Source organism: Dreissena polymorpha, chromosome 10 (assembly GCF_020536995.1).
Source record: "Dreissena polymorpha isolate Duluth1 chromosome 10, UMN_Dpol_1.0, whole genome shotgun sequence".
NCBI classification, from domain to species: domain Eukaryota; kingdom Metazoa; phylum Mollusca; class Bivalvia; order Myida; family Dreissenidae; genus Dreissena; species Dreissena polymorpha.
Genome location: NC_068364.1, coordinates 38,622,727 through 38,648,836, shown reverse-complemented (window position 1 = coordinate 38,648,836; position 26,110 = coordinate 38,622,727). Strand labels below are relative to the sequence as shown.

General features: G+C 35.7%; 2 protein-coding genes across 9 annotated transcripts in view; one reads left to right on the top strand and one right to left on the bottom strand.

Moving 5' to 3' along the window:
* The window catches only part of LOC127848500 (uncharacterized), a 458,919-nt gene that overhangs the window by 88,633 nt on the left and 344,176 nt on the right, over positions 1-26,110 (bottom strand). The window contains exon 5 of one of the 8 annotated variants that reach the window (XM_052380995.1): positions 3,827-5,198. The exons of 5 other annotated variants lie outside the window; for them this stretch is intronic. In XM_052380995.1, the coding sequence (XP_052236955.1) occupies positions 5,046-5,198 (153 nt within the window). In that variant the 3' untranslated portion in view covers positions 3,827-5,045. Of the gene's footprint in view, positions 1-3,826; positions 5,399-26,110 lie in introns of those variants that run through there. 2 more of the 8 variants (XM_052381000.1, XM_052381001.1) reach the window with 2 other exon arrangements.
* Positions 1-26,110, top strand: part of LOC127848498 (dynein axonemal heavy chain 7-like) — a 281,861-nt gene that overhangs the window by 236,944 nt on the left and 18,807 nt on the right. The gene's annotated exons all lie outside the window — the stretch shown is intronic.

Sequence of the window (26,110 nt, the reverse complement as noted above, 5' to 3'; positions counted from 1 at the left end):
TATGTCATCATATGTAACTGCACTGCACTGCAGTATGGTGTAATATTGAGGATTCCTGTCATCATATGTCATATGCCATTGCAGTTTGGTGTCCTGTTGAGGATTCCTGTCATCATATGTCATATGGCATTGCAGTATGGTGTCTTGGTGAGGATTCCTATCATCATATCTCATATATAATATGTAATATATGCCCCTGAAGCATTGTGTCCTGATGCGGATTCCTGTCATTAAATGTCATACGTCAATGCAGCATGGTGTCCTGTGGAGTATTTTTGTCATCATATTATGTCATATGTCACTGCAGAAGGGAGCCTTGTTGAGGATTCCTGTCATCATATGTCATATGTCACTGCAGCATGGTATCCTGTAGCGGATTTTTGTCATAATATGTCATATGTTATTGCAGAAAGGTGTCCAGATGAGGATTCAGGTTATCATATTAAGTCATATGTCACTGCAGCATGGTGGCCTGTTGAGGATTCCTGTTATCATATGCCATATGTCACTGCAGCATGGTATCATGTTGAGGCATTCTGTCATCATATGTCATATGTCACTGCAACATGGTGTCTTGTTGAGGATTTCTGTCATCATATGACATATATCACTGCAGCATGGTGTCTTGTTGAGGATTTCTGTCGTCATATGTCATATGTCACTGCAGCATGGCGTTTTGTTGATGATTTATGTCATCACATGTCATATGTCACTGCAGTATGGTGTCCTGTTGAGGATTCATGTCATCATATGTCATTTGTCACTGCAGCATGTTGTCCTGTTGAGAATTCCTGTCATTATACATCAGATGATACTGCAACTTATTTACGTGTTGAGGATGTCTATCATCATTATGTCATATGTGATTGCAGCATAGTATATTGTTGAGGATTTCAGTCATCATGTGTCATATATCACTGCAGAATATTATGACGATGATTCTGATCAGCATATGCCATATGATACAGCAGCAAAGTAGGATTTTGAGTATTTCTGTGATCATATATCATATGACGCCTGAGAATAGTTTCTTGTGAGGATATCTGTCTTACATGCTGTACACTATTTATTAATATATATTCCCATTTTTGTGACGTGTCGCAAACAAGTGATTATGTGTCAAAATGTGTTTGTATTTATGTCAGATGTGCAAATAGTTTTGTCAAAATTGGTCAAGAAATGCCCAACTTCAGTACAAAGATAGGTTTTTTTCAATTTCTGTACATGCACATAAATAATCTGAATTGAAACATGCACGGGTCGCATGTAAAACCACGTGACCATTGCTTTTTTGTTTACAACGCAATTTGCATGAATGATGAATAATCATGCCATTACCCGTATACAATGGGACGAGCAAACAGACAGAACATAGCAGCGTAATAGTTTTTGCAGTGTGATGTTTTGACAATATCTATGCATATTACTCGACAAATTTCAATAAACTTTCATCAAGCTTGATTTTGTTTTCAATCCACAAATCGCTTTTATCTGAGAAATCGCTTTTATTCAATCAGCTTGCATTCTGACTTTTTACGAACATGATTTTAAATACACAATGATCCTCGTTTATCCAGCCAAAGTGTGCATGCGTCACAGGTTAATAATATTAGTGACGATTCCGTTACGTACATGACTAGGTGTCGTATTAATAGATGCTTTTTAGCATTTTTGGCACAACTTTTGCGAAAATCAGTACGGAAGAGTTAAGCTTGAGAATGTGTCTGACAAATACTGATCAATTCTGGTCAGTTGGGATAACCGAATCGTTGTGAGAAATATCAAGCCGGCCGGCTTTAAAGGTACCTTTACACGATTTGGTAAATTGACAAAATTGAAAAAAATGTTTCAAATTTACAAGGTGTCGTTTTATTTATGATTCTGAAAGGAACAGTAATACTCATCATTTACCATGCTCTAAAAGATCCATAATATGCACCTTTAAGGATTTAAAATCCTAAAAAATATAAAGCGTTACAAACACATTTTTTAAATATAATTTGGATAGGTGAAAGCGCACAAATGACCGAGTGGTGTAAGTGTTTTACTCCAAGGGACAGTGGTTCTAGCTCAGTTGAGGATTACTGTTTTATGCTCCCGGAAGGGTGGCAAAAAGAAATCACACTGTCTGTCCGTCTGTCGTCCGGCATTCTGTTTTCCGGATGTTGTTTACGCAACACTTTAAAACATTGAGCTGGTTATTGGCTTTTGAGTCCACATACATTACTTTCAGATGAAATGTAAAATTATATCCGTTCCGTTCATGTTTGACGACTAACCGGGCCTTTGACTGATCTAATTTTTTGCCAAGGGAAGTTTTAGGCTTTAAAGGGAGATATTTTGTATATGTCATTTGGTAGGTACATGTACTTTTTGACAAGGGAAGTTATATATTTCAAATTTATGGATGTTTTTGATGCGAGACTTCATACATGCCTTACAGATGAAATGTGAAATTCGTGCCCCGCCGTTGGTTTTTGGCGTAGTTTGGGTCTTGGCCTTGACATATTTACTATAATAATAGTTTTCTGAAGGGTTTTTACGCAACGCTTTTAGATTTTGATTTGATTTTTGGTATGCGAGTCTTTCTACATGACATACAGAAGAAGTGTGCAATTCGTTCTTGTCTTCTGATTTTGGGCAAAGTTATGGGCCTTGGACTTAGAAATATTCAATATAATACATGTTTTTCTGAGGTTTTGTACGCAACGCTTTCAGATAATGAGCTGATTTTTTGTATGTGTATCTACCTACATGACATCCAGAAGAAGTGTGTAATTCTTTCTTATCCATTGATTTTTGGCGAAGTAATGGGAATTGGAATTAGATTTATTTTCTTTAATAACCGTTTTCCGGAAGTTTTTAATCAAACACTATCAGATATTGAGCTGATTTTTGGTATGTGAGTCTAGTGTCATGAGCTATAGACGATGTGTGACATTTGTTCTGGTCCATTGATTGTTGGCGAGGTTATGGGCCTTGGACTAAGGATTGTTCAATATGTTTTCCGGAGTTTTGTTAGGCTAGTCTCTCAGATATTGAGCTCATTTTTGGTCTGTGAGTCTACCAACATGACCAATATTATTATGAACTGATCATTGATTTTTTGCGAAGTTATGAGCTTTGACTTAGAAATGTTTTATATCATAACTATTTTCCGGAGTTTTTTATGTTATGCTTTCAGATATTGAGCCTTTTTATAGTATGTGAGTCTACCTAAATTAGCTGTTGACCAATTGTGAATTACGTGCCGTTTCATTAATGTTTGGCTAAGTAATGGACATTGAAATTTTCATTGTGATAACTGCCTTCTGATTTTTTAATGCAACCATTTCAGGTATTGAGCTGATTTTTGTTTTGCGAGTCTAAACATATATGACCTAGATATGAAGTGTCAAATCGTTCCGGTCCATTGATTTTTGGCAAATCAATGGGCCTTGGATTTAGAAATTATCGGGATTATAAACTTTTTCGGAGGTTTTTTGCGCAAAGCTTTCAGATATTGAGCTGTTTTTTTGTATTTGAGTCTACCTTTATGACATACAGATGAAGTGTGAGCTTCGTTTTGGTCCATTTAATTTTGGCTTACTCATAGGCATTGATTTCTCTAAAATAGCGGCGGGACATCAAAGCGCAGTAGAGGGCATTGTGTTTAAAAAACACAGCTCTTGTTAATTTTGATTTTTGGTATTTTGGGTCAAAATCACCTTATTATACCTTCCTACACAGGGCTCACACTGAACTAAATGTTTTTGAGCCAATCAATTTTCGTTTGTCAGTTGTGAAAGGTAACCATATAAAAATATGAACTACTGTATTTTTTAAATGTTATTTAATGATAACAAAGCACATATGATCACATATCATAATCGTGCATGCAGTTGTCAATATAGGAAGTCATGACATTCATACATGTCAAAGTACAACGCATCATATATATTTAATACATGGAAGAACATTTTACTTATTTATAATCCACACAACTCTATGCATTTAACATGGAGCACATTTGTTTTACAATACAGATCAATTGCATGTAAAATATAAGCACATTTGATTCATCACATGCATTACAAACAAATCCTGCTATCTACATAAAAATTATAGCACAATCACAGCATCAAAGATTTGCCTTTTTTTCATTTAAAAACTCTAACCTTTCGACTTAGCATGTTATTTTTTCAAAAAATTGATAGCAACAGTGAATGTTTTTGAATTCTTCACTTTAATGTCTACGTCACAGTTCATTAATTGTGTCATTAATTTTGATTAATTGTCAAAACAGTGCCACTTGTTATTAAATTTCAATGACTCTTGAAATGCTCTAGTGTCTGGTGATATAATTTTTAATTGGTCAAAGGACGCTGAAAGCTTAAGGAAGTCATTTGAGCACAATGAGTTTTTTAACTATCAGTCTTTAATGAAAATTGATAATTGACAGTAAGGTATAAAATAATAATTTATTTGACATATTGTATTATCACGCTTATTTTCATTGTTTTATTTGTTGATGCACCTTTTGCAACGGCAGATATTGTGTAGGCAGTCGACAACGGTGTATTCAATTTATACAGCGCGTGAATAACATTATTCATGATACATGCACATTGTGTCTATCCCGCCTTATTTCCAGATAGCTCCACCCATTCTAACATTTCATTCACCAACATTATCTCAGATGTATGCAAGCTCAATAGTGATTGAGTACACTTCAATAACCATAATATCACGTCAGGTCGCATATTTTGCTGCAGAGCTGTGTTTGCTTACTGCTTGTAATGAAACAAATAGAATAAGAAGGAAAACAACTCCAAGTTAACATGGAGGATGACAAGTTTTATGCATGCTCATGTTCAATGTTACACTTTAGAGCATGAAAGCAATTAATTTTCAAATTTAAGTTTATTTCATTGTAAACAATAAAAGATAAACTGTATGAATATTTTTGTGCCTGACCTAGATATAAACTGCTATGCCTCAATGTTCATATTCAAAGATAAAATAGAAATAACATTTATAAACATGTTTTTGTCCACATGGATGAGCTATTTCAATTCCATAACACTGATGTTATTGCTAGCAAATAATCCCACACTCATCTGGTCAGTGTTGGTGTTGTAGCAGACAGACACTGGGTAGCGCAGTCCATCGTTCTCTGAAGCCAGAGTTGCCAGTTTCTTTTTCCCCTCACGGTCGACCTGTATGACAGTATGGGAGCTAATACCACAGACAAGGACTTGTCCTTTGGGTGTGACGTGTACATCGTTTGGCCCCGCCAGTTCATGGTCATTGAATGTTGATAGCAGGGTGCCAGCTATGGTCAGTGTAATTAGCTTGTTATGGGCAGAGTTGGTGACATAGATCCAGTCACCATCAGGACTGATTGCAAATTTGTACACTGCAAAGTATGAACAAGTATCTATATAATCAGATCAGCATTGAAGACATAACACTTTAACAAAATTAAATGAGATATAAGTGTTCATTAATGTGTAACACATGCACGGTGGTGATTATATTTTATGTAAACTAATAAGTATATATAAATATATTAACAATATAATACAGTCGAAACCCGATGGTTCGAACTTGCTTGGCTCGAATTTCGGGTTGGCTCGAACTCTTCCTGAAGCAACAATTTGTTATTTCCATAGTCATATCAATTTGTGCTGGATGGCTCGAATTCGTGGGATGGCTTGAGCTGTTTTCACAGTATCGGTCACAATTTTCACATGTTCTTTTGTTTGTTTGGCTCGAACTCGCGTCATGTTGCACAACGCTGTTAATCGATAAAGAACGCTTGATTTAAGGCACACCATAATTGCATACATGTATTGACTCAACCGTTTATTGATACAGTAAAATGTGTAATTTGTATAAAATCTGGCCTTTTGTAGATACACAAAACACGTACAGTGTCAAGTTAATGGAATAGAAAACTTTGTATCTATACGACGAGTCATGAACAAAACACAGACTGACATCATGTCATTAAAAAGTCAAAGCGCTGAAGGCACTGAAAATGTTCGCTATTGCATAATTGTAGACGCAATTCAGTTTTCAAAATTATGTTATAGCTTTTTATATCGCAAGTTTGAAATGAACACAATCCATTCAAATTAAGTGTGTCTGAAAGCACAGGTCGAGATGTGTGTGCACTGTTTATCCTCATATTTATGTTATAGAGATACCTTAGACAAATGTGCGCATTTCACAGGCTAATCAGTTTGCACAGGCTAATTTTATTTGACATGCATTAAACCCCGTTTTCCATAAAAGCAGCATTAAATACAAGACTGGCCAATGTCGTCGCACACGCTGTTAAACACTATAATTGATTACATACACACTCGATAAACCGTTAAGTGATTTAAATGTAAACAGCGGGTTTAAAGAGAAGACTATCTTCAAGACTGCAGTGTACCAGTGGTGATTTATAAACAGGCAGATGCGGTGGTTATCGTTTCTAGCGATGTAGAGCAGAATATTATTCGTCATCTGCATACTTTAACTGCATGTAGTGCAGGTCTACATGCAGTGGTTATCGTTCCTAGCGTAGCTTAGAGCAGAAACATCAGTGGTTATCGCCCCTACCGTAGTTTAACTTGCTCTTTAAAATAAGGTGAGAGCTAACGCCCACAACTAACAAGCGAATTAATACATACATGTAGTGTTGTTAAATATTTTTGCGATGTGTTAATAGTGCTTATGCATGTACATTTATTATATTATATTCGTTTGCTTGTATGTGTAATTCTTTTAAAATATTTATTAATAAAATATAAAGTATATTCTTTGTTCTTATAAATTCGAAATAAGAATGTATTACACTGCTATACGGAATTTTTCCAGTATAAATACTCTTCAACTGGAGATGTAAATCTGTTGCAGATTCATCTTAATAGTAAACAAAGTATATTAGAAATCGGTTGGCTCGAATTCCAGACGGCTCGAACTTTTGTTGTCATTCCTGGAGTGGTTGAACCATCAGGTTTCAAATGTATATACAGTATCAACACTATGAAATATACAATTTTTATATTTACAGCACAATTTACCTGTAATTCCACCTCCAGTATCCTCATATAGAGTTTTCTTAAGTATCCAATCTTTCACTAAAGGGAGACTACGATCAAGTGCGTACTGGTAGAGAGCAGTGCCTGAGGTGATATACAAATCACCCTGATGGTAGGTAATGCCAAGAATAGCATGTTTGAACTCGCTACTGGCATCATAAATCTTCAGCTTCCCATTGCTCATATCGAAGAAATGAACCTTATTATAAAAAGATATAACAACCTGACAAAAAGATATAGCAAGCTGACTGGACGTTGAGATTATGCAAATACCCTGCGGATTACTACTTACTTCAAAGTAACTTAACACATTGTAATGCTTGTCCAATATTTTCACTCTCTTATTAGTATAATCTGCTACAATGGCCTCTCCACTAGGCAAGATGAAAATACCCGAGATGTAGCAATGCTGACTTTTATCACTTGCTATTTTCACATTATACTCAGACTTCTTCTTCACATACATCTGGTCTGGATTAATCTGACCTGAACTTTTATGAATTGCATCTACAGAAGTTGCCATTTTCAATTTTTTGTGTGAACTGTCTTCCTACTTAAAAGTCGTTTATTTACTGTTATATTGACTCTTCATATTAATACAATTAATGTTATCAAAACCAGAATGTTGTGCATAAAGACTTTCACAGTTCTAAGTCAGTATAATATTCAAAGCTTTAAAATTTAAACTCTCAAATGTTATTGATATTAGTTGTTTAAGCCCACAACACACTTCAAATACACACAGGTAAGTACAGAGCAAGAGATCTTGAATGTAGTTTAACATTTCGTTGATAACAATGGTATAAACCGTTTTCTAAAAATAGGGTGAAACTTAATAGCACATAACAAGTTGTTGATCATAATGGTATAAACCATTTTCTGAAAATATGGTAAACAGTTTAAAAAGAATTGCAAACATATTTAGGTATTAAAAAAAAAATCATTAAATGTAATGTTAAACAGATACATTATATTTCAAATATTCTTAAATAATGATTAAACCAAGGGAAAAGGTTGAAAAACATAATGCCTAGCATTCAAACCAGTGACCTTTGGAGGCAAAATCTAATACACAAACATTTCAACACTCAGGCTTTAATACTTTGCAGCAAAAAAGTATAAAAAAAACTATTTTAGTAATACAGTATTTTCAAAATTAGTAATGCTCTGCTTTTAAAAATCTGTATACTTTTTACAAATTGTGAGTCATTAGTTATCTATAAAACAAACCATATGTTGCGAAACATGTTACTAAGTCATGAGTGCAATCTCAAGGGAATGAATATAATCCATACATTCCTTTTTAAATCTATTAGAATTTTGGGAAAAATTGTCAGTTACCACACTTTGAACAATTCCCTTTAACAAGCTCAGTAATGTCATCTGAAGTCTGATGTAGATTTATTGATTGGTCTATGTTTAGCTGTTCTCATTTGTATTTCTAACAACTTAAAGTTCAGTTAAGGTCAGAACTGAATAGACAACCTTGCAAACATGAGCTTACTTTGTTGGGACCATTTCCGAGAATGAAGCAGGTATTTATGTTTGTCACTAAATGTTTATATTGATAGATGTAAACATCGGATCTAAAAACAAATTGTAAAAACAAGAATACATTTAAATAAAGCAAAAAAGGAACCCTCAACTGGGCTTGAACCACTGACCCCTGGAGTAAAAGTCTATCGCATAGACCACTCGACCATCCGTGCCATGGGCGTCCGCAGGAATGATCATAGGGTGGTCAAGTGGGGTTCCACCCGTTTTCCGCCGGATTTGCAGAACATTTTATGAATAAGGCCAGATAATTGTGTATCATGAAGTATATCTGGAAAGTTACGAAATAGGATTTGCAATTGATAAATTGACAGTATTGGAGTGGGTAATACCTATTTGTTTTCTCTCCTTTGATCATATTGACTTTTCTCATATAGAATTCTCATCAGTCATCACTAATCATCTGAAGACATTCATTATGTTTAACCCACAATAAATAATGTGATAGGTAAGTCTCGATAGGAATCGGAAGGCCCCGTTTCAGGACGGGACCTGTGTATTAATCTTTTCCTCGAAGATATTTTTCATCTACTTAAGATGCTTACAGTGAGGAGTTTCTTTCCATGAAGTTCCATGATTGTACCTACGTCATCATGCAGTTTCTATGAAACATTACAAATGTTTAATTTTGGTACATGACGGATTGACGTCATCATGACATATTCAATTCCTTTAAATACTGGATGATGGGGCTTGTAACTTTTCAAATAATAAACGGTTGTCGATCGTCGTTACTTGAGACGCTGGTGTTGCAGACAGGCCTGAATCAATCTGCCTAGCAGTAAGTGAACACATGTTTAACTTCCTTTGCTTATGAGGTGTTATAGTCGTGATGTACATGATAAATGATAATTTCAGGAATTATTGCGTATTTCGTAATATTAAAATACTTATACAGTTGTACTTGTAGGATTAAATCCCAAGCCCGGGTCCACCTCGCCCAAGTCAGCTTCGAAATAATTTTTGTAATCAATTAATAATAATATTCAGTTTGATTTAACGCTGAGAGAATAGAATTCTAGTGACGCAGATGTTATAATCTTGAAAAATTTGTATGATTAAAAAATGTTGCTGAATTCGCTCTTTTCGTGAAAATTTTTATTGCCTTACCCTAGAGGAGCGCATGGCGCGAAAGAAGTTGTACAGCCTTCCATCAGCCTTGTATCATGATGTTTATCATATAATTGATCTTAGCGTTTTGAGCCTCTTGTTAATCCATCGTTAACATCTCTATTTTCAGAATAAGATATATCAGACGTTATATAATGTACATCAGGAATTACTTCACCAAACGTAAACCTGACGCGAATCCTTTCTCTGAAGACAACGGAGCACCTCCAAGCAAACAGCGCGACTGCAGTGGTGACGTATCTGTGCCAAAGGAGCGCATGCCAGATAAATAACACCTAGATTCCGAACCGTCAACCAGCGCTGCCTTCGATTCTGAGGCGTCAACCAGTGCTAACCCGAACCTAAACCGTTAACCAGCGCTACCCCCGATCCTCAACCGCCAACCGCCCGATATACAGTATAAAAGTATATCCAAGTAACTCTTTTCTTATGACGAGTTTCTCTTCTTCGAAAAATCTCAGTCCGATAGACAGTTGCTCCGTTCCCGAGATATAAGCAGTCTCATCCGCTAAGATTGAGAATCCAGTTGAAGTGTTAGCTGCAGTAACATATCTCGCAGTCTCTTATCATTTACTTATCAGTTCATTTTGGATTCGAACCGGGGTATATTTTGCATTGTCACTTGCGTGTTCTATATGTGTCTTCAGTACATCATCTCCAGATTCGATTCGAAACGATAATAAATCATTCAAATTGCCGGATTTGAAATGTTTTCCCTAAGTGTAATGTCATGGGTACCACAGAAGATAATGCTCGACAAAATTGGAAATTATTTTACACGGTTCCTTCAAACATTTTCATTAAAGGCACTGTCCAATAAACTGTCGAAACGACGTTCTGGATTTGTCGTGTTGGCAAGTTTTTGTAAGCATCCTTTTGAGATTGATGATGCCAGGCACTAATCATTCGTTTTTACGCAGCGGTATGTATGTCGGTATACTTTCGACAAGGGTCACTGATGAAGGCGCCAGTAATGCTTCGGTGAAAAGGTTGTGGAAATAACACATATAGTGTACATACCGGTCCTTTGAACAGAGGCGAATACGCTAGCCACTGATATTGCGTCAACCAAGGATGGCGTAAACATCTATTTCCTCTAGAGTATTTTCGAAAGTCGTAGTCAATAGGAGGTATGTATGCGTTTGTTAAAAGCTCATTGCGGGTATTACTAGAGATGAGTCGATCGTTATTGACGTGCTTCCAAATATCCATATCATGGCACACTTGAACACTTCGAACGGTTGGCGGTTGAGGATCGGGGGTAGCGCTGGTTAACGGTTCAGGTCCGGGTTAGCGCTGGTTGACGCTTCATGATCGAGGGCAGCGCTGGTTGACGGTTCGCAATCTAGGTGTTATTTATCTGGCATGCGCTCCGTTGGCACAGATACGTCACCACTGCAGTCGCGCTGTTTGCTTGGAGGTGCACCGTCGTCTTCAGAGGAAGGATTCGCGTCAGGTGTACGCTTGGTGAAGTAATTTCTGATGTACATTATATTACGTCTGATATATCTTATTCTGAAAATAGAGATGTTAATGATAGATTAACAAGAGGGTCACAAAGCGAAGGCAATCGTTTAAATCAATTATATGATAACCATCATGACACAAGGCTGATGGAAGCCTTTACAACTTCTTTCGCGCCATGCGCTCCTCTAGGGTAAGTCATCCAAAAATTTCGCGAGAAGAACGAAACATTTATAATCATACCCATTTTACAAGATTATAACATCTCCGTCACTAGAATTCTATGCTCTCAGCGTGAAATCAAACTGAATATTATTATTTATTGATGACAAAAATATTTCGAAGTTGACTTGGGCGAGGTGGACGCGGGCTTGGAATTTAATCCTACAAGTACAACTGTATAAGTATTTTAACATTACGAAATACGAAAATAATTCTTGAAATTATCATTATATGTTCATCACGACTATAACACCTCATAAGCAAAGGAAGTTAAGACAGTGTTCACTCACTGCTAAGAAGATTGATTCAGGCTTGCCTGCAACATCAGCGTCTCAAGTAATGACGAACGACAACCGTTTTATTATTTGAAAAGTTACAAGCCCCATCATCCAGTATTTCAAGGAATTGAATATGTCATGATGACGTCAATCCTTCATGTACACAAATTAAAACATTTGTTATGTTTCTTAGAAACTGCAAGATGACGTAGGTACCTTCATGGAACTCCATGGAAAGAAAATCCCAACTGTAAGCATCTTAAGTAGATGACAAACAGACTTATACACAGGTCCCTTCCTGAAACGGGGCCTTCCAATTCCTATCACGACTTACCTATCACATTATTAATTGTGGGTTAAACATAATGAATGTCTTCAGATGATGAGTGATGACTGATGAGAATTCCATATGAGAAAAGTCAATATGATCAAAGGTGTAACCCAACTTTATCCCACTAGGATCATCCCTGCGGACGCTCATGGCACGGATGGTCGAGTTTTCACAACCGACAGACGAATACTGGTTGGCTCAAAAACATTTAGTTCAGTATGAGCCCTGTGTAGGAAGGTATAATGAGGTGACTTTGACCTAAACTGCCAAAAATGAATTATACTATTTTATTTTATAACACACCATAATATATCGTAACAACGCTGTTCCAGCCCACGGAGCTTTCAGCTACTTTAGGCCACTGAGATATTTCAAGACACAATTGTCAAATTGACGATTTTCAATTTATTTATCACAGATTAGAAAACTACAAAAAACATTATACAGAATAAAGCAAAACTTCTGGCATAGGTATATATTAAAATATGTGTTATTATGAATAACCAATGTTTAAAATTGATAAAAATTAAAAAGCGTTTAAATACACCGGCAAAACAATGGAATAATGTGGAATGTTTATGTTGCTTTGGTTAAAATGCATGTCCACTCTAAACGTGAATCAATTACACAGGCTAGTATACGCATAATTGTACATGGCAGTCATGACAGTCGCTTGGTTACAGCGATAGCTTTTTGATCCACATCACCTAGGTTAAAATCCCAGTAGGGCCTAGATTTATAATTCATTTGTTTAAGTTACAGCTTCAATGATTGTTACACTCTTGCTACATGTATTTTTATTATTCTATGATAAACTTTCAAAACTCAAAAAATCCGTAAAAAGTCCCTTTAAAGCCATAGACATTTAAAAAAAAATAAAGAATAAAAGTGAAATTAGTGCCAAGGTCTGCCAACTTGACGTTAAGGTCACTTGAGGTGAAGGTCGCACAGCCTGACCAGCAAGTCACTGAAACTAAACATTGAGCTCAGTATATTGTCTCAATATTCGACTAAAATGACAAAGAAATTAAAGCCTTGAAAAACATTGTTATATGCTGGTGAAGAAGTGTATTTTTCTCCAAACTTAAAAAGTAACAGACCAAAAGAAAAATCACAGAACTTGAAATTAATTCAAAACGCAACACTCTGATGTTAAACGAACAAATAGAAACAGACGATTAGCAGAGTGAGGGATGTTCTAAAGTCATCGTTAAGGTTACAAATGAGGTACTGCATTTAGAGGGTCATTTTACTTTCAACTCGCCATACCACAAAGGCCTGCGAGGTCAGATGCCTCGCGATTAGCCCTAAATAATGATGGCTCAATACTAATTTTGTGTAAAGGAGGTAACCCAACGACGGCTCAGAGACAAGAACAACATTTGGCTATCAATTGCCAAAAGATGTGCTATATGCTCTAGCGTCTAATGTCAAGTGCCAAAAAACACCGGAAACGAGATCAAATTCATAACCCAAATGTTGTATAGCAGTTGATATCCATACACACCTGCAACCAGTGCCAGTGTCAATTAGAAACATCATATGGAGCAAGTCATACATGCAGTAGTTTGTTTTCATTAAAGGAATGGGGCAGGGCCCTTTGGATTGGGAAGATGGCGTTGGTTTTACTAAAATTGGAAAATGAGTACTGTTGCTAAATAATACTTTTAACTTGAAGAGTGTTCAATATTTTATCTACTAATGTTCTACATAAAGAGTAGGATGGGAGATGTTGCATAAATGTAAAGATTTTTTGTATTTATTTATTGTGTGGAAAAGTTTAAAAAGGTAATTTTTAAGTTTAAATTCAGTTTGGGAAATACTTTTCTCCATTAAGGATATGTCCGTATATCTCCCTCAAATTTGAACAATAAAAGACTGACATGTTTTCTGGAGTATTAACAAACTTCGCTGAAAACTAGAAAACTCAAACTTTCAAATGTCACTTGACAAATATAATACAAATTGGAACATTAATGGCTTTTTCTGTGATCATATCGATTGACACAAGAAACTGAACTGATCAGGATGCAAACGATGAGGCATTTCATAGTATTCAAAGTAATTTTTAGTTATAAAGCTACATTTCAGTGACAAGAACTGGCACAAATGTAATACTATGGGTCAAGTTAGAAAATTCTGTTTTTGTACATAAGAAAAACGTGTGTATCAGTCAGGCCTACACACATCCTAAAACTTCAATGTTTTCAAAATAACATAATGATTTTGATTTCTTTGAGGCAATTTAAAGTAATATAATGTTATATTAATTATTTGATAACTAAAGTTCTCCTAACAGGCGATTGCTGTATCGCTGATGATAATGACTTTGAAATATTCTACAAATATTTGGATGTTAAGCACTTAATCATAAATGTTTATACAAAGGGACAACACCAAGCAGTAACAAAGATATTGATACACCAGAGCATTGTTTACTTAATCTGTGTCTCAGGGCCCTGGGTTTGTTTTTGGCAATATACAACTAGGTTATCACGAATCTATAAGTGATTTTACACTTTGCTTGAAAATGAAAGTGAGCATTGTATAGACATTGTTTACTCAGTTAATCAATGCATTTCTGAAATGAACTGTGAGTTGAAAAATTGCAAGTGACAGCTGTTACAGACATGGACCAATCAATATATTTACATCAGGCTATTTGCAACTTCGAACGAAATTACCGGGCGTGTTAAATTGACTTTTTCACAGTGTGGCAAATGACAATTTTCCTGAAAATTGTTATAGATAACAAGGGCTGTTTGTAAAACATGCATGTCCCCCATATGGGCTGTCAGTTGTAGTGGCAGCCATTGTGTGAATATGTTTTTTGTCAATGTGACCTTGACCTTTGACCAAGTGACCTGAAAATCAATAGGGGTTATTTGCAAGTCATGATCAATGTACCTATGAAGTTTCATGATCCTATGCCTAATAATTCTTGAGTTACCATCAGGAAACGATTTTACTGTTTCGAGTCACTGTGAACTTAAACTTTGACCTAGTGACCTGAAAATTTATAGGGGCCATCTGCCAGTCATGATCAATGTACCTATGAAGTTTCATGATCTTAGGTGTAAGCATTCTTGAGTTATCATCCGGAAACCATTTTACTATTTTGAGTCAATGTGACCTTGACCTTTGACCTAGTGACCTGAAAATCAATATGGGTCATCTGCCAGTCATGATCAATGTTCCTATGACGTTTCATCATGCTAGGCGAAAGCATTCTTGAGTTATCATCTGAAAACCATTTAATGTTTCGAGTCACTGTGACCTTGACCTTTGACCTAGTGACCTGAAAATCAAAAGGGGTCATCTGCTAGTCATGATCAATGTACCTATGATGTTTTATGATCCTAGATGTAAGCATTCTTGAGTTATCATCCGTAAACCATTTTACTGTTTCGAGTCTCTGTGACCTTGACCTTTGACTGAGTGACCTGAAAATCATAGGGGTCATCTGCTAGTTATAATCAATGCTCCTTTGAAGTTTCGTGATCCTAGGCCTAAGCATTCTTGAGTTATCATCCTGAAACCATTTTACTATTTTGAGTCACTGTGACCTTGACCTTTGACATAGTGACCTGAAAATCAATCGGGGCCATTTGCCAGTCATGATCAATGTACCTATAAAGTTTATTGATCATAGGTCTAAGCGTTATTGAGTCATCATCCGGAAACCATCTGGTGGACGGACCGACAGACCGACGGACCGACAGACAGACGGACCGACCGACATGTGCAAAACAATATACCCCCTCTTCTTTGAAGGGGGCATAAAAATAATGTTCTGATCATATTAATACCAGCGAGACTGCACGCATAACTAAGTGACATTTTAAGCAACATGTTGTTTTTTTATGGATAATCATTATTCAAAATTTGTAAAATTAAACAGCTTTTTAAAAGCATTTTAGCAATAATATGGAAAATATGTGTATAACTAACATAGTATTTTTTATTTTGCTGTACAGTATAAAAGCCTGAGCTGTGATTTTGCTTCACTTGTTTGAATCCTAGACAAATTGTTTTGAACAGTTGTCTTTGCTGTCATAATTATTTAAGTATATTCGAAATATAATTTATTTGTTAACATTATATTTAATGACCTTTATTTAAATACCAAAATATGTGGGCAATTCCCTTTAAACTGTGTCACTCTATTTTCAGAATGATTAATATCAATCTCTTCAGCAAAATGTTATGTGCAGTGAAGTTTTACCATATTTTCAGAAAATGGTTTATAATTGTGTTTTCAGCAAAATGTTAACCTATATACAAGTTCTTTGCTTATTTTCGCCTTGTACTTGCGTGTGCATTTGAAGCGTGTTGTGGGCATTAAAGCCAAAATATACATTTGCGAGTTTAAAGTTTAGTATATTGATTATTATACTAACTCAAAACTGTGTGTGTGTCTTTATGCAACATATTCTAATTTTGATAATATGCGATTGTATTTAACAAGAAGAGCCAATATAACAGTGAATAAACAACTTAGTAGGAGCACAGTTCACAATAAATTTTGAAAATGGCAACTTCTGTAGATGCATTTCATACAAGTTCAGTTCAGATAAATCCAGACCAGATGTAGCAACCACCGCACCTACCTAATTCAGGGGAGATAAGTTGTTTGTATATTCACGAAAACCGACCCCACTGTAGGTTGCCAAAATACGCGTCAATTACTCGTTGAAAACGTATTTTTAGCAAATAAAAAGTACATGAATTTAATAGAACGATGAACAAACTTGAAGAATTTGACCAACATATTTCGCGATCGCGTTGATTTCTTTGCCGATTTTTTTATGGTAAGTTTTCATTTTAAATTATTTATTTGTTATATTTCGAATTCTAAGTATTTAATGGTTTTATTTAGAAGAAAATGTATACTTTACATGATAAAAAATAAAAATCTGAAACATTTTGCGCGTTCATGTTATGTTTGTTATTTTATAATTACCTGGTCAAATACAACAAGGGAGGTAACTGTTATATTGTAAACAATCAACAATAACAACTAGGCTGTAACACTTGAGAAGTTTTTATTGGTTTGTTTAATAATATAATTAAAATACTTACACTTGTGTATGTTTTTTTTTAATATTTATTTGAACCCATTGAAGTTGTTTTTGTGTAAACATTAAGGATAACAATCGAATATAACTGTTTTATTTATGAAACAAAATTTTACGATTTGTACCAAACTTCATTCGTACCAAATTTCATTTATTTTACATAATTATTGAAAATAACATTGATACAGATAGTCGTACCTATTGATTGAAATTTTGTATATTTTATAGATTACACAGTCACTAATGAACTATGAGTGAAGACCTGTATGAGTATGATTCTGACGGAACTGATGGCAGTGATGTAGTTAGAGAGGTACAGTCACTGGCAAGCAAGGGGAAAGCAAGGATTATTTGAGAACATCGTTTTATAAATAGTTTAACAATTTGTATAAGTGCTATGTTTTAAAAGCAATACAATTTATGTAATATATATTTTTGGAAGGTATATTAATATGGCATATTTTTGATGAAAAGAAATTATTTAACGCATTGACTTGTTTTTGTTTGACATGAAACAATAACTTGTTTGTATATTAAATAAAATATTATACACATTTTCATACTTTTTAAAGTAACTATATACAATGTATAACTAATAACTATAAATAAATGCATGTGTTTTAATAAATTTATTACAATGTTATAATACATTTTTTAAATAAAGATTTCAGATTCGAACGAAACTTTGCCGCCATCTGACAAAGAAACACAGCCACCTCTGGAGGAATGTGGTCAGGAAGTTGAATGGTCCCAGTCACCTTAGGATATTTTGTAGGTCATGGTGAAGGTAAACATGTTAAAAAGTGTCAAGTGATTTTTAACAGGACTACATGTTATGCCCCCAAAGGTGGGCATCTAGTGATTGCATTTCCGTCTGAATGTCCGTCTGTCCGTCATACTTTTTCAAATGTCTGTGCTTTTAGGTTATATTTTACTTTTTACATAGAATGTCAATGGAGAAGGAGTAGCAGATTGCAGATTGTAAGCCATCATCCAAGTTATAAGACTACATCAATGTTCACTTCATTTTCATCAACACACAGCAATAACATCAGTATTGTGGTCTCATTGGAGCAATTAAGCACTGAAATGGATAAACAGTTTTCACGTTCACATGATATAAATGCCTTATTCATTCTTTCTAACTATCATCAGCAAACGTTAAAACTAACAGTTAAATTTGTTAAATAATGCAAAATAAGGTTATGGTTGTTTTTCAATGTCATTATTTGCAAATACATGTATTTGGTAATCATATAGTATTGCTTATACATATTTCATCTCTATCATTATCCCCACGTTTTTCGGAGAAAAAGAGAAGATATTGTGGTGATGTGCGTCTGTCCATCCGTCCTGGCCACCTGCTCCTCCTACACTATTAGCACTAGAACCTTGAAACTTACATAAATGGTAGCTTTGAGCATATGTGCGACAGTGATAGTGACGAAATTTTGATCTGACCCCTGGGTCAAAAGTTATGGGGGTTGGGGCGGGGCCGGGTCAGAGATTTTCACTCATTTTTTATTTTTTTTTACATTAACTTCTTTATTTCTGCACCGATTTACTTCAAATTGATACTGAGCCTCTCTTATGACAATACGGTCAGTCTCAACTATGCATGGCCCCACTACCAACCCTGGGGCGCCCCGGCCACATAGGCCACGCCCACCCAAAATTGCCTTTTACTATAATTTCTTCATTTCGACACCAATTCACTTCAAATTGATACTGAACCTCTCTTATGACAATACGGTCAATCTCAGCTATGCATGGCCCCATTACCAACCATAGGGCACCCCGCCCACATATGCCACGCCCACATAGGCCACGCCCACCCAAAATTGCCTTTTACTATAATTTCTTCATTTCTACACCGATTCACTTCAAATTGATACTGAACCTCTCTTATGACAATACAGTGAATCTCAGCTATGCATGGCCCCATTAACAACCCTGGGGCGCCCCGCCCACATAGGCCATGCCCACATAGGCCACGCCCACCCAAAATTGCTTTTTACTATGATTTCTTCATTTCTACACCGATTCACTTCAAATTGATACTGAACCTCTCTTATGACAATACAGTTAATCTCAACTATGGATGGCCCCATTTCCAACCCTGGGGCGCCCCGCCCACATAGGCCAGGCCCACCCAAAATTGCCTTTTACTATAATTTCTTCATTTCTACACTGATTCACTTCAAATTGTTACTGAACCTCTTTTATGACAATACAGTTAAATCTCAACTATGCATGGCCCCATTACCAACCCTGGGGCGCCCCGGCCACATAGGCCACGACCACCCAAAATTGCCTTTTACTATAATTTCTTCATTCCTACACCGATTTACTTCAAATTGATACTGAACATCTCTTATGACAATACGGTCAATCTCAACTATGTATGACCCCATGACCAACCCTGGGGCGCCCCGCCCACATTGACCACGCCCACCCAAAATTGCCTTTTACTATAATTTCTTCATTTCTACACCGATTCACTTCTAATTGATACTGAACTTCTCTTATGACAATACGGTCAATCTCAACTATGCATGGCCCCATTACCAACCCTGGGGCGCCCCGGCCACATAGGCCACGACCACCCAAAATTGCCTTTTACTATAATTTCTTCATTCCTACACCGATTTACTTCAAATTGATACTGAACATCTCTTATGACAATACGGTCAATCTCAACTATGTATGACCCCATGACCAACCCTGGGGCGCCCCGCCCACATTGACCACGCCCACCCAAAATTGCCTTTTACTATAATTTCTTCATTTCTACACCGATTCACTTCTAATTGATACTGAACTTCTCTTATGACAATACGGTCAATCTCAACTATGCATGGCCCCATTACCAACCCTGGGGCGCCCCTGGGTAAATCATGCGGTGTAAGGATACGCGTCGGCCTCTGCCGCGCCATTTCTAGTTGCATTTGAATTGTATTAAAATGAATCTAAACGTATTGAATGTTTATTTCATTTTCAATCTTTGTCATCATTATTAATGCAGCAGTACTGTGGCATAAAGTAAAACCATGTATTATTTAATTTTTATCTCTATTTCATTATAATTATTTTTATATTCCATCCTTTGGTGATCGGAGACTAAGAAAACAGTGTAGACAAATGAGGTATTATTGATATATTCAGTGTATATTATTTACATTAGTATTTTCACAGTCCCAATTTTCGAATTATGTACACAATGTTTTTATTTAAACAAAAAAAAAATATGTGAGCCTCAATCTGGGAAAATGAGCTTTATGCATAAAGTGTCCTCCCAGATTAGCCTGTGCATAAAGTGTCCTCCCAGATTAGCCTGTGCATAAAGTGTCCTCCCAGATTAGCCTGTGCATAAAGTGTCCTCCTAGATTAGCCTGTGCATAAAGTGTCCTCCCAGATTAGCCTGTGCATAAAGTGTCCTCCCAGATTAGCCTGTGCATAAAGTGTCCTCCCAGATTAGCCTGTGGAGTCCGCAAAGGCTCATCAGGCACGACAATTTCTACCTAAACTGGATATTTGTTAAGGGGAGAGATCTGTAAACGAAAAATACAATAAAAGCGGTAAGCGCCTTCCCTGATTAGCATGCGCTATTTATTGTACATATATAACCATTTGAAAAAATGGTTTGTCATAAAATGGCATATAAATGAACTTTCATGTCATGAAATTACATTGTGCAGGTATAATAAATTAAATATTCAAAACACAAGTATGGACTTTAAATTATTATATTATTACATTATATTTTCTTAATGAGGTATTTGTTTGCAAAAAATACAGTATTTTTCATTATTATCATGAAAAAATGTGCATTTCAATTTTTTACAGCATGCAATCCAGGAGGGGGAAGTTCTAAATAACTCGTATACAGCACTGTTGCAGCCAACCAGGTTTCCTTCTCTGTGTGAAATGTTTAATATATGTCAAATATGTTAATGCAATCTTTAATTCTGTCATATAAACAAGTATATAGTACTTTTTAATGTGGGGTTAGATTTTCTTTTTAAAATGTGTATCCAATTATTACCTCCCCTGAATTTTGCAATTTCTATTCTATATTTAAACATTTACTCTTTTACATATATGGCACAGAGTGTATATTTTCTGATCAGTATTCACTAATTATTTAAGAAAATGTATAATTTGCCATTGATTATGGTAACATTAAAAATATGTGGTGGTTGCTACCAGATGTATGTGAAGAAGTAGTCTGTGTATAATGTGAAAATAGCAAGTGACAAACGTCAGACTTGCTAATTCTCAGGCATTTGCATCTTACCTAGTGGTGAGACTATTTTTGCAGATTATACTAATAAGAGTGTGAAAATGTTGGACAAACAGCTGACAAAGGCAAACAACTCCATAGACAATTCAGCTAGAGTTATGATTCTTATACACTGCCATTAACCAGCTAACGTAAAAAATACATGTAAAGAGGAATGATTATTCTGTAAATACTGCTTATTTTATAATTATTATATATATATATATATATATATATATATATATATATATATATATATATATATATATATATATATCTATTATAATTATTTAATTATTGAGTTAAAAAAATTTGACTTTGCGTTCCCATACTGGTCAGCGAGTATTTGTCGGACAGCAGTATTTATCGGACGTTCTATTTATTTCGTGTATTCTAACCCTTTAGCACAATTTTCTACGTCACATACTTACGCGCGATTATTTTCTCAATGTTGACACCAGAAATTCGTTGAAAGGCAAGTATTGTAGTTAAATAACTGTAATGTTTACAAATTTTGTCGCAATAAAATGTGATCTCCGCGCGGGGGATATTAATAGTACGCGCATGCGCAAAATAATTCACTCAATAATGCCCGACCTGTGTTCTTGACATTTTCGGTCGTCTGCTACAATACACCATATCTCGATTGTTTTTTCTTAAAACCTCATATTTAACACGTAACTGATGTAGTCAACAGCAACAAACTATTACAATTATTGATTTGTTTACATTAAAAACTCGACACACTTGTTTATAAACAGATATCGGATTTGCTTGCAATATGTCTATAGTTAACGCTTTGATTAAAGCGAAACAAATCTTATTGAAGACTATATACATTCACTGCTGGGATTTTCGCCCTTGATGAGTTTGTAATAGTTGTGTTTCGTAATATTGAATAGTCATTTCTATGTTAATGTTTGCATGGTTATTTTACGAATAAACCCCACGTTTGATACACAAATATTAATTTAGGAATGCTAGCATTTATTAAACGGCTTAAAAGGATAATGGCATATTTAAGTGTCTGTTTTACAATTGGACTGTAATGCAAAAATGGATTGGATTGCAGAAAACAAATGCAATCAAGGGAAAAGACACAGATGCAGCGTGCCGTCTCTGCTGTTAGGCAGCACAAAATGAAAATAAGGGTCGCTGCACGGGAATTCAATGCTCCACTTAGTACATTGTCAGACCATGTACATGGGCGTGTTGGAGAGACACGCACAGGTCCAGTGAGCCTATTAAAAAAAGACGAAGGGGGCGCTCTTGTGAGTTAACTATTATACATGGCGGATCATGGTTTCCCTATGACACGAAATAGAACCCGTGTTTATATTCGGGAAATCATTAAGCAAGGAGGTTGGTTCGATCATTTATGTTAACAATTTAAACGTCTGTAATCTTATTACGAATACTGTGCATGTAATTGAAATGTATTACCCTTGACTGTTTCATTTAGCCCGGACTCGTTATTTCCTTTATAATTATACGTCTTCATAGCACGGTCCCGCCCCTGCATCACAGTTATTGTTGTTTTATATGATATTATGTAGATTTACTTTCGAACTAATGTACAGGTAGGACATATCCGTATAAGGTGTCAGAGAATGGGCCGTCAGACGAATGGTTCCGAAAATTGTTTGCGCGACACCCGGAACTTCAGGAACGGACGTCCGAGAGTTTGGATCCGGCACGTTCCTCAATGTCGAGGGAGGATGTCATATACCCATTCTTTGACTTTCTGGACAAAACCCTCACACAGTATGGTGTAAAAGATAAACCGTCACAAGTAAGTTGTTTTATATCGTAAACGGGATATATCAACTGACATCAATATGGAATACTTATATAAATTTAGTGAACATATAAGTTAGTTTTTTAAGGTTTTATTTTCATTATAAGTCTTGTTATCGTCATGTATAAAATTATTTCGGAATTCAATTAAAAACGAAAATAAACCTATTTACTTACTGATAAAATGCTTAGTGCATTCAAATCGTAAATTTCATTGTTTACACGCTTACTTATACGTAATTAAGATATTCAACTGTGACGAGACCGGTTGGTCAGGAAAAGAAAAAGCAAAAGAGAAAGTTATTACTGGAAAAAATGGAGCACACCATCAGCCGGAAAGTTATGGGCGGTGGAGGAAACCATACAACCGCGCACCTTTGCGTTTGTGCAGATGGACGGTTTCTCCCTACAATGATTATTTTCAAGGTAATTGTATTCTGTACAAATGCAATTAATTGTTTAAGCACTTAAATAGTATTCAAGCTTAAACGCTTACAGATTATGAAATTGTAATAGAATATTTGAGCCTTGTTCTGAGAAAACTGGTCTTAACGCATGTGCGTAAAGTGTCATCCCAGATAAGCCTGTGCAGTCCGCCTAAACTTGATTTTCGGTAAGGAGGGACTTCCTTGAAACTAAAAAAAACATACAAGCGGAAAGTTTCGTCCCTGATTAGCCTCTGCGGACTGCACAGGCTAATCAGGGACGGCACTTTACGCACATGCATTAAGCCCAGTTTTTTCAGAACACGACTCATTTTAATTCGAATGGAACAAATATGATAATATTTCATCCATGTATTTTTTTGTTTATAGTTTTGTACGTAATATACATGCTTTTATGTCATGTCCAAGGTACTTGGTGATACATGTTTAAATTTGAATAATCATACAGGGTTCATTGCCACACACGCGTTTACCGTTTTATTAAGGGAGTAATCCACGAAAACCCCTGAATTTCGTCCAACAAATACTCGCTGACCAGTATACGTTACATCTATTCATGCATGAGGTAGTAAGGTACTTTAACAGGTTTGAACGTTATAAAAACAAAAACAACTGAACAACACGATAATTAGATCTTCTAAGTGCGTAGTGTTCTCCCAGATAAGCCTGATAAGCCTAATAAATGATCTAATCAGGGATGACACTTACATCGTAAACAGAATTTTCATGTGTCTGCATAGGCTTATCAGGGATAACACATTCCGCTTTTATGATATTTTTTGTTTCAAGAAAGTTTCTTCTTTTGCAAAAATCAAGTTACGATGGAAAGTGTCGTCCCTGATAAGCCTGTGCGGACTGCACAGGATGAAATGGGACGACACTTAACGTACATGCATTAAAACCCTTTTCACACAGCGCAGCTCATTAATTTAATCAATTAAATAAGTTCAAGGGCGAATACATGTAACCAAGAGAACAATATATTGACATAAATAAAATAAGGTGTTGCACTTCTACATAGTATTAACAATACATCTATACAGTTTCGTTATGACAAGTGTTCTTTCTCACCATTTTGGGGATGGGGCCGGGACCGTTTAGATTTGGATATATAGCGTACTTTTGCCTAAAATTGGGAAATTAATGATTGTTGATTTTATGCTTACAGATACTTTAACATTGATAGTTAAAGTGCTTTCATTATTATATTTTCTAATGTTCAACTTAAAGAGCTGGATGTGGAGATTATATATTAAAATATTCTTCTTTGGAAACCTTCAATTGGGAATGATTATGTACCATTTTGGAAAAATATCCCATTTTTTCCATTGGGAGTTGGTCCCCAGACAGGACCCAAATTTGAAAGAAAACAATCACTGATGATGCACAGAAAACACAGAGAGACACATTCAGGACTCAAGGTACACAGTAATGTACAATAATGTAAGTTTAAAACATTGGACAATTATAAAATGCACATAACTCTAAAAACATTATAGCAACACATACAAAATCATGCCATGCACTTCTAAACATCAGTCTGCACAGGCTTATCTCGGATGACACTAAACACACATTAAGCCCCATTTTTCCAGAGCGAGGCTCATATTAGGTCAACAACTCAGGCACGGGCCCGCATCACTAAATTCCTGAGAATTACAATGCCAAATCGTAGCAACTGACTGGCAAACAAAAATGAAGTGATTAATGTTTTACATTTTTTATCAGCGGCTGGAAGAAGGTAAATGTGTTGACGGGTTTCTCATCCTAGATAAATACCCCTGCCCTGCCCTGCTTGAAATGTATCACAACAGGGACTACCATTTCACCCTTTACTGCTTAGATACGTATTATCGTTTGTGTTTCTCATCCCAGACGAATAGTCCTGCCCTGCCCTGTCTGAAACGTATCGCTACAGATTCATTTATCCTTTTACAGCTTAGATACGTATTTTCGTGTGTGTCTCTCATCCTAGATGAATACCCCTGCCCTGCCCTGCTTGAAATGTATCAGAACAGGGACTACCATTTAAACCTTTACTGCTTAGATACGTATTTTCCTGTTTGTTTCTCATCCTTAACAAATACTCCAGAAGTGTATCAGAACAGGGACTACCATTTAACCCTTTACTGCTTAGATACGCATTTTCGTGTATGTTTCTCATCCTATATGAATACTCCTGCCTTGTCCTGCCTAAAATGTATCAGAACAGGGACTACCATTTAAACGTTTACTGCTAAAATACATATTTTCGTGTATCTTACTCATACTAGATGAATACTCCTGCCCTGCACTGCTTAAACTGTATCAGAACAGGGACTACTATTTGTGTGGCAGTCAAGAGAACCTACGACAAACACTGCAGTTCATCACTGCATCACAACTGCAAGTATAACAGCCATAAGAAGAAGATGAAACGCATAAGTAAGTAATCTATGTTTTATTAAATGT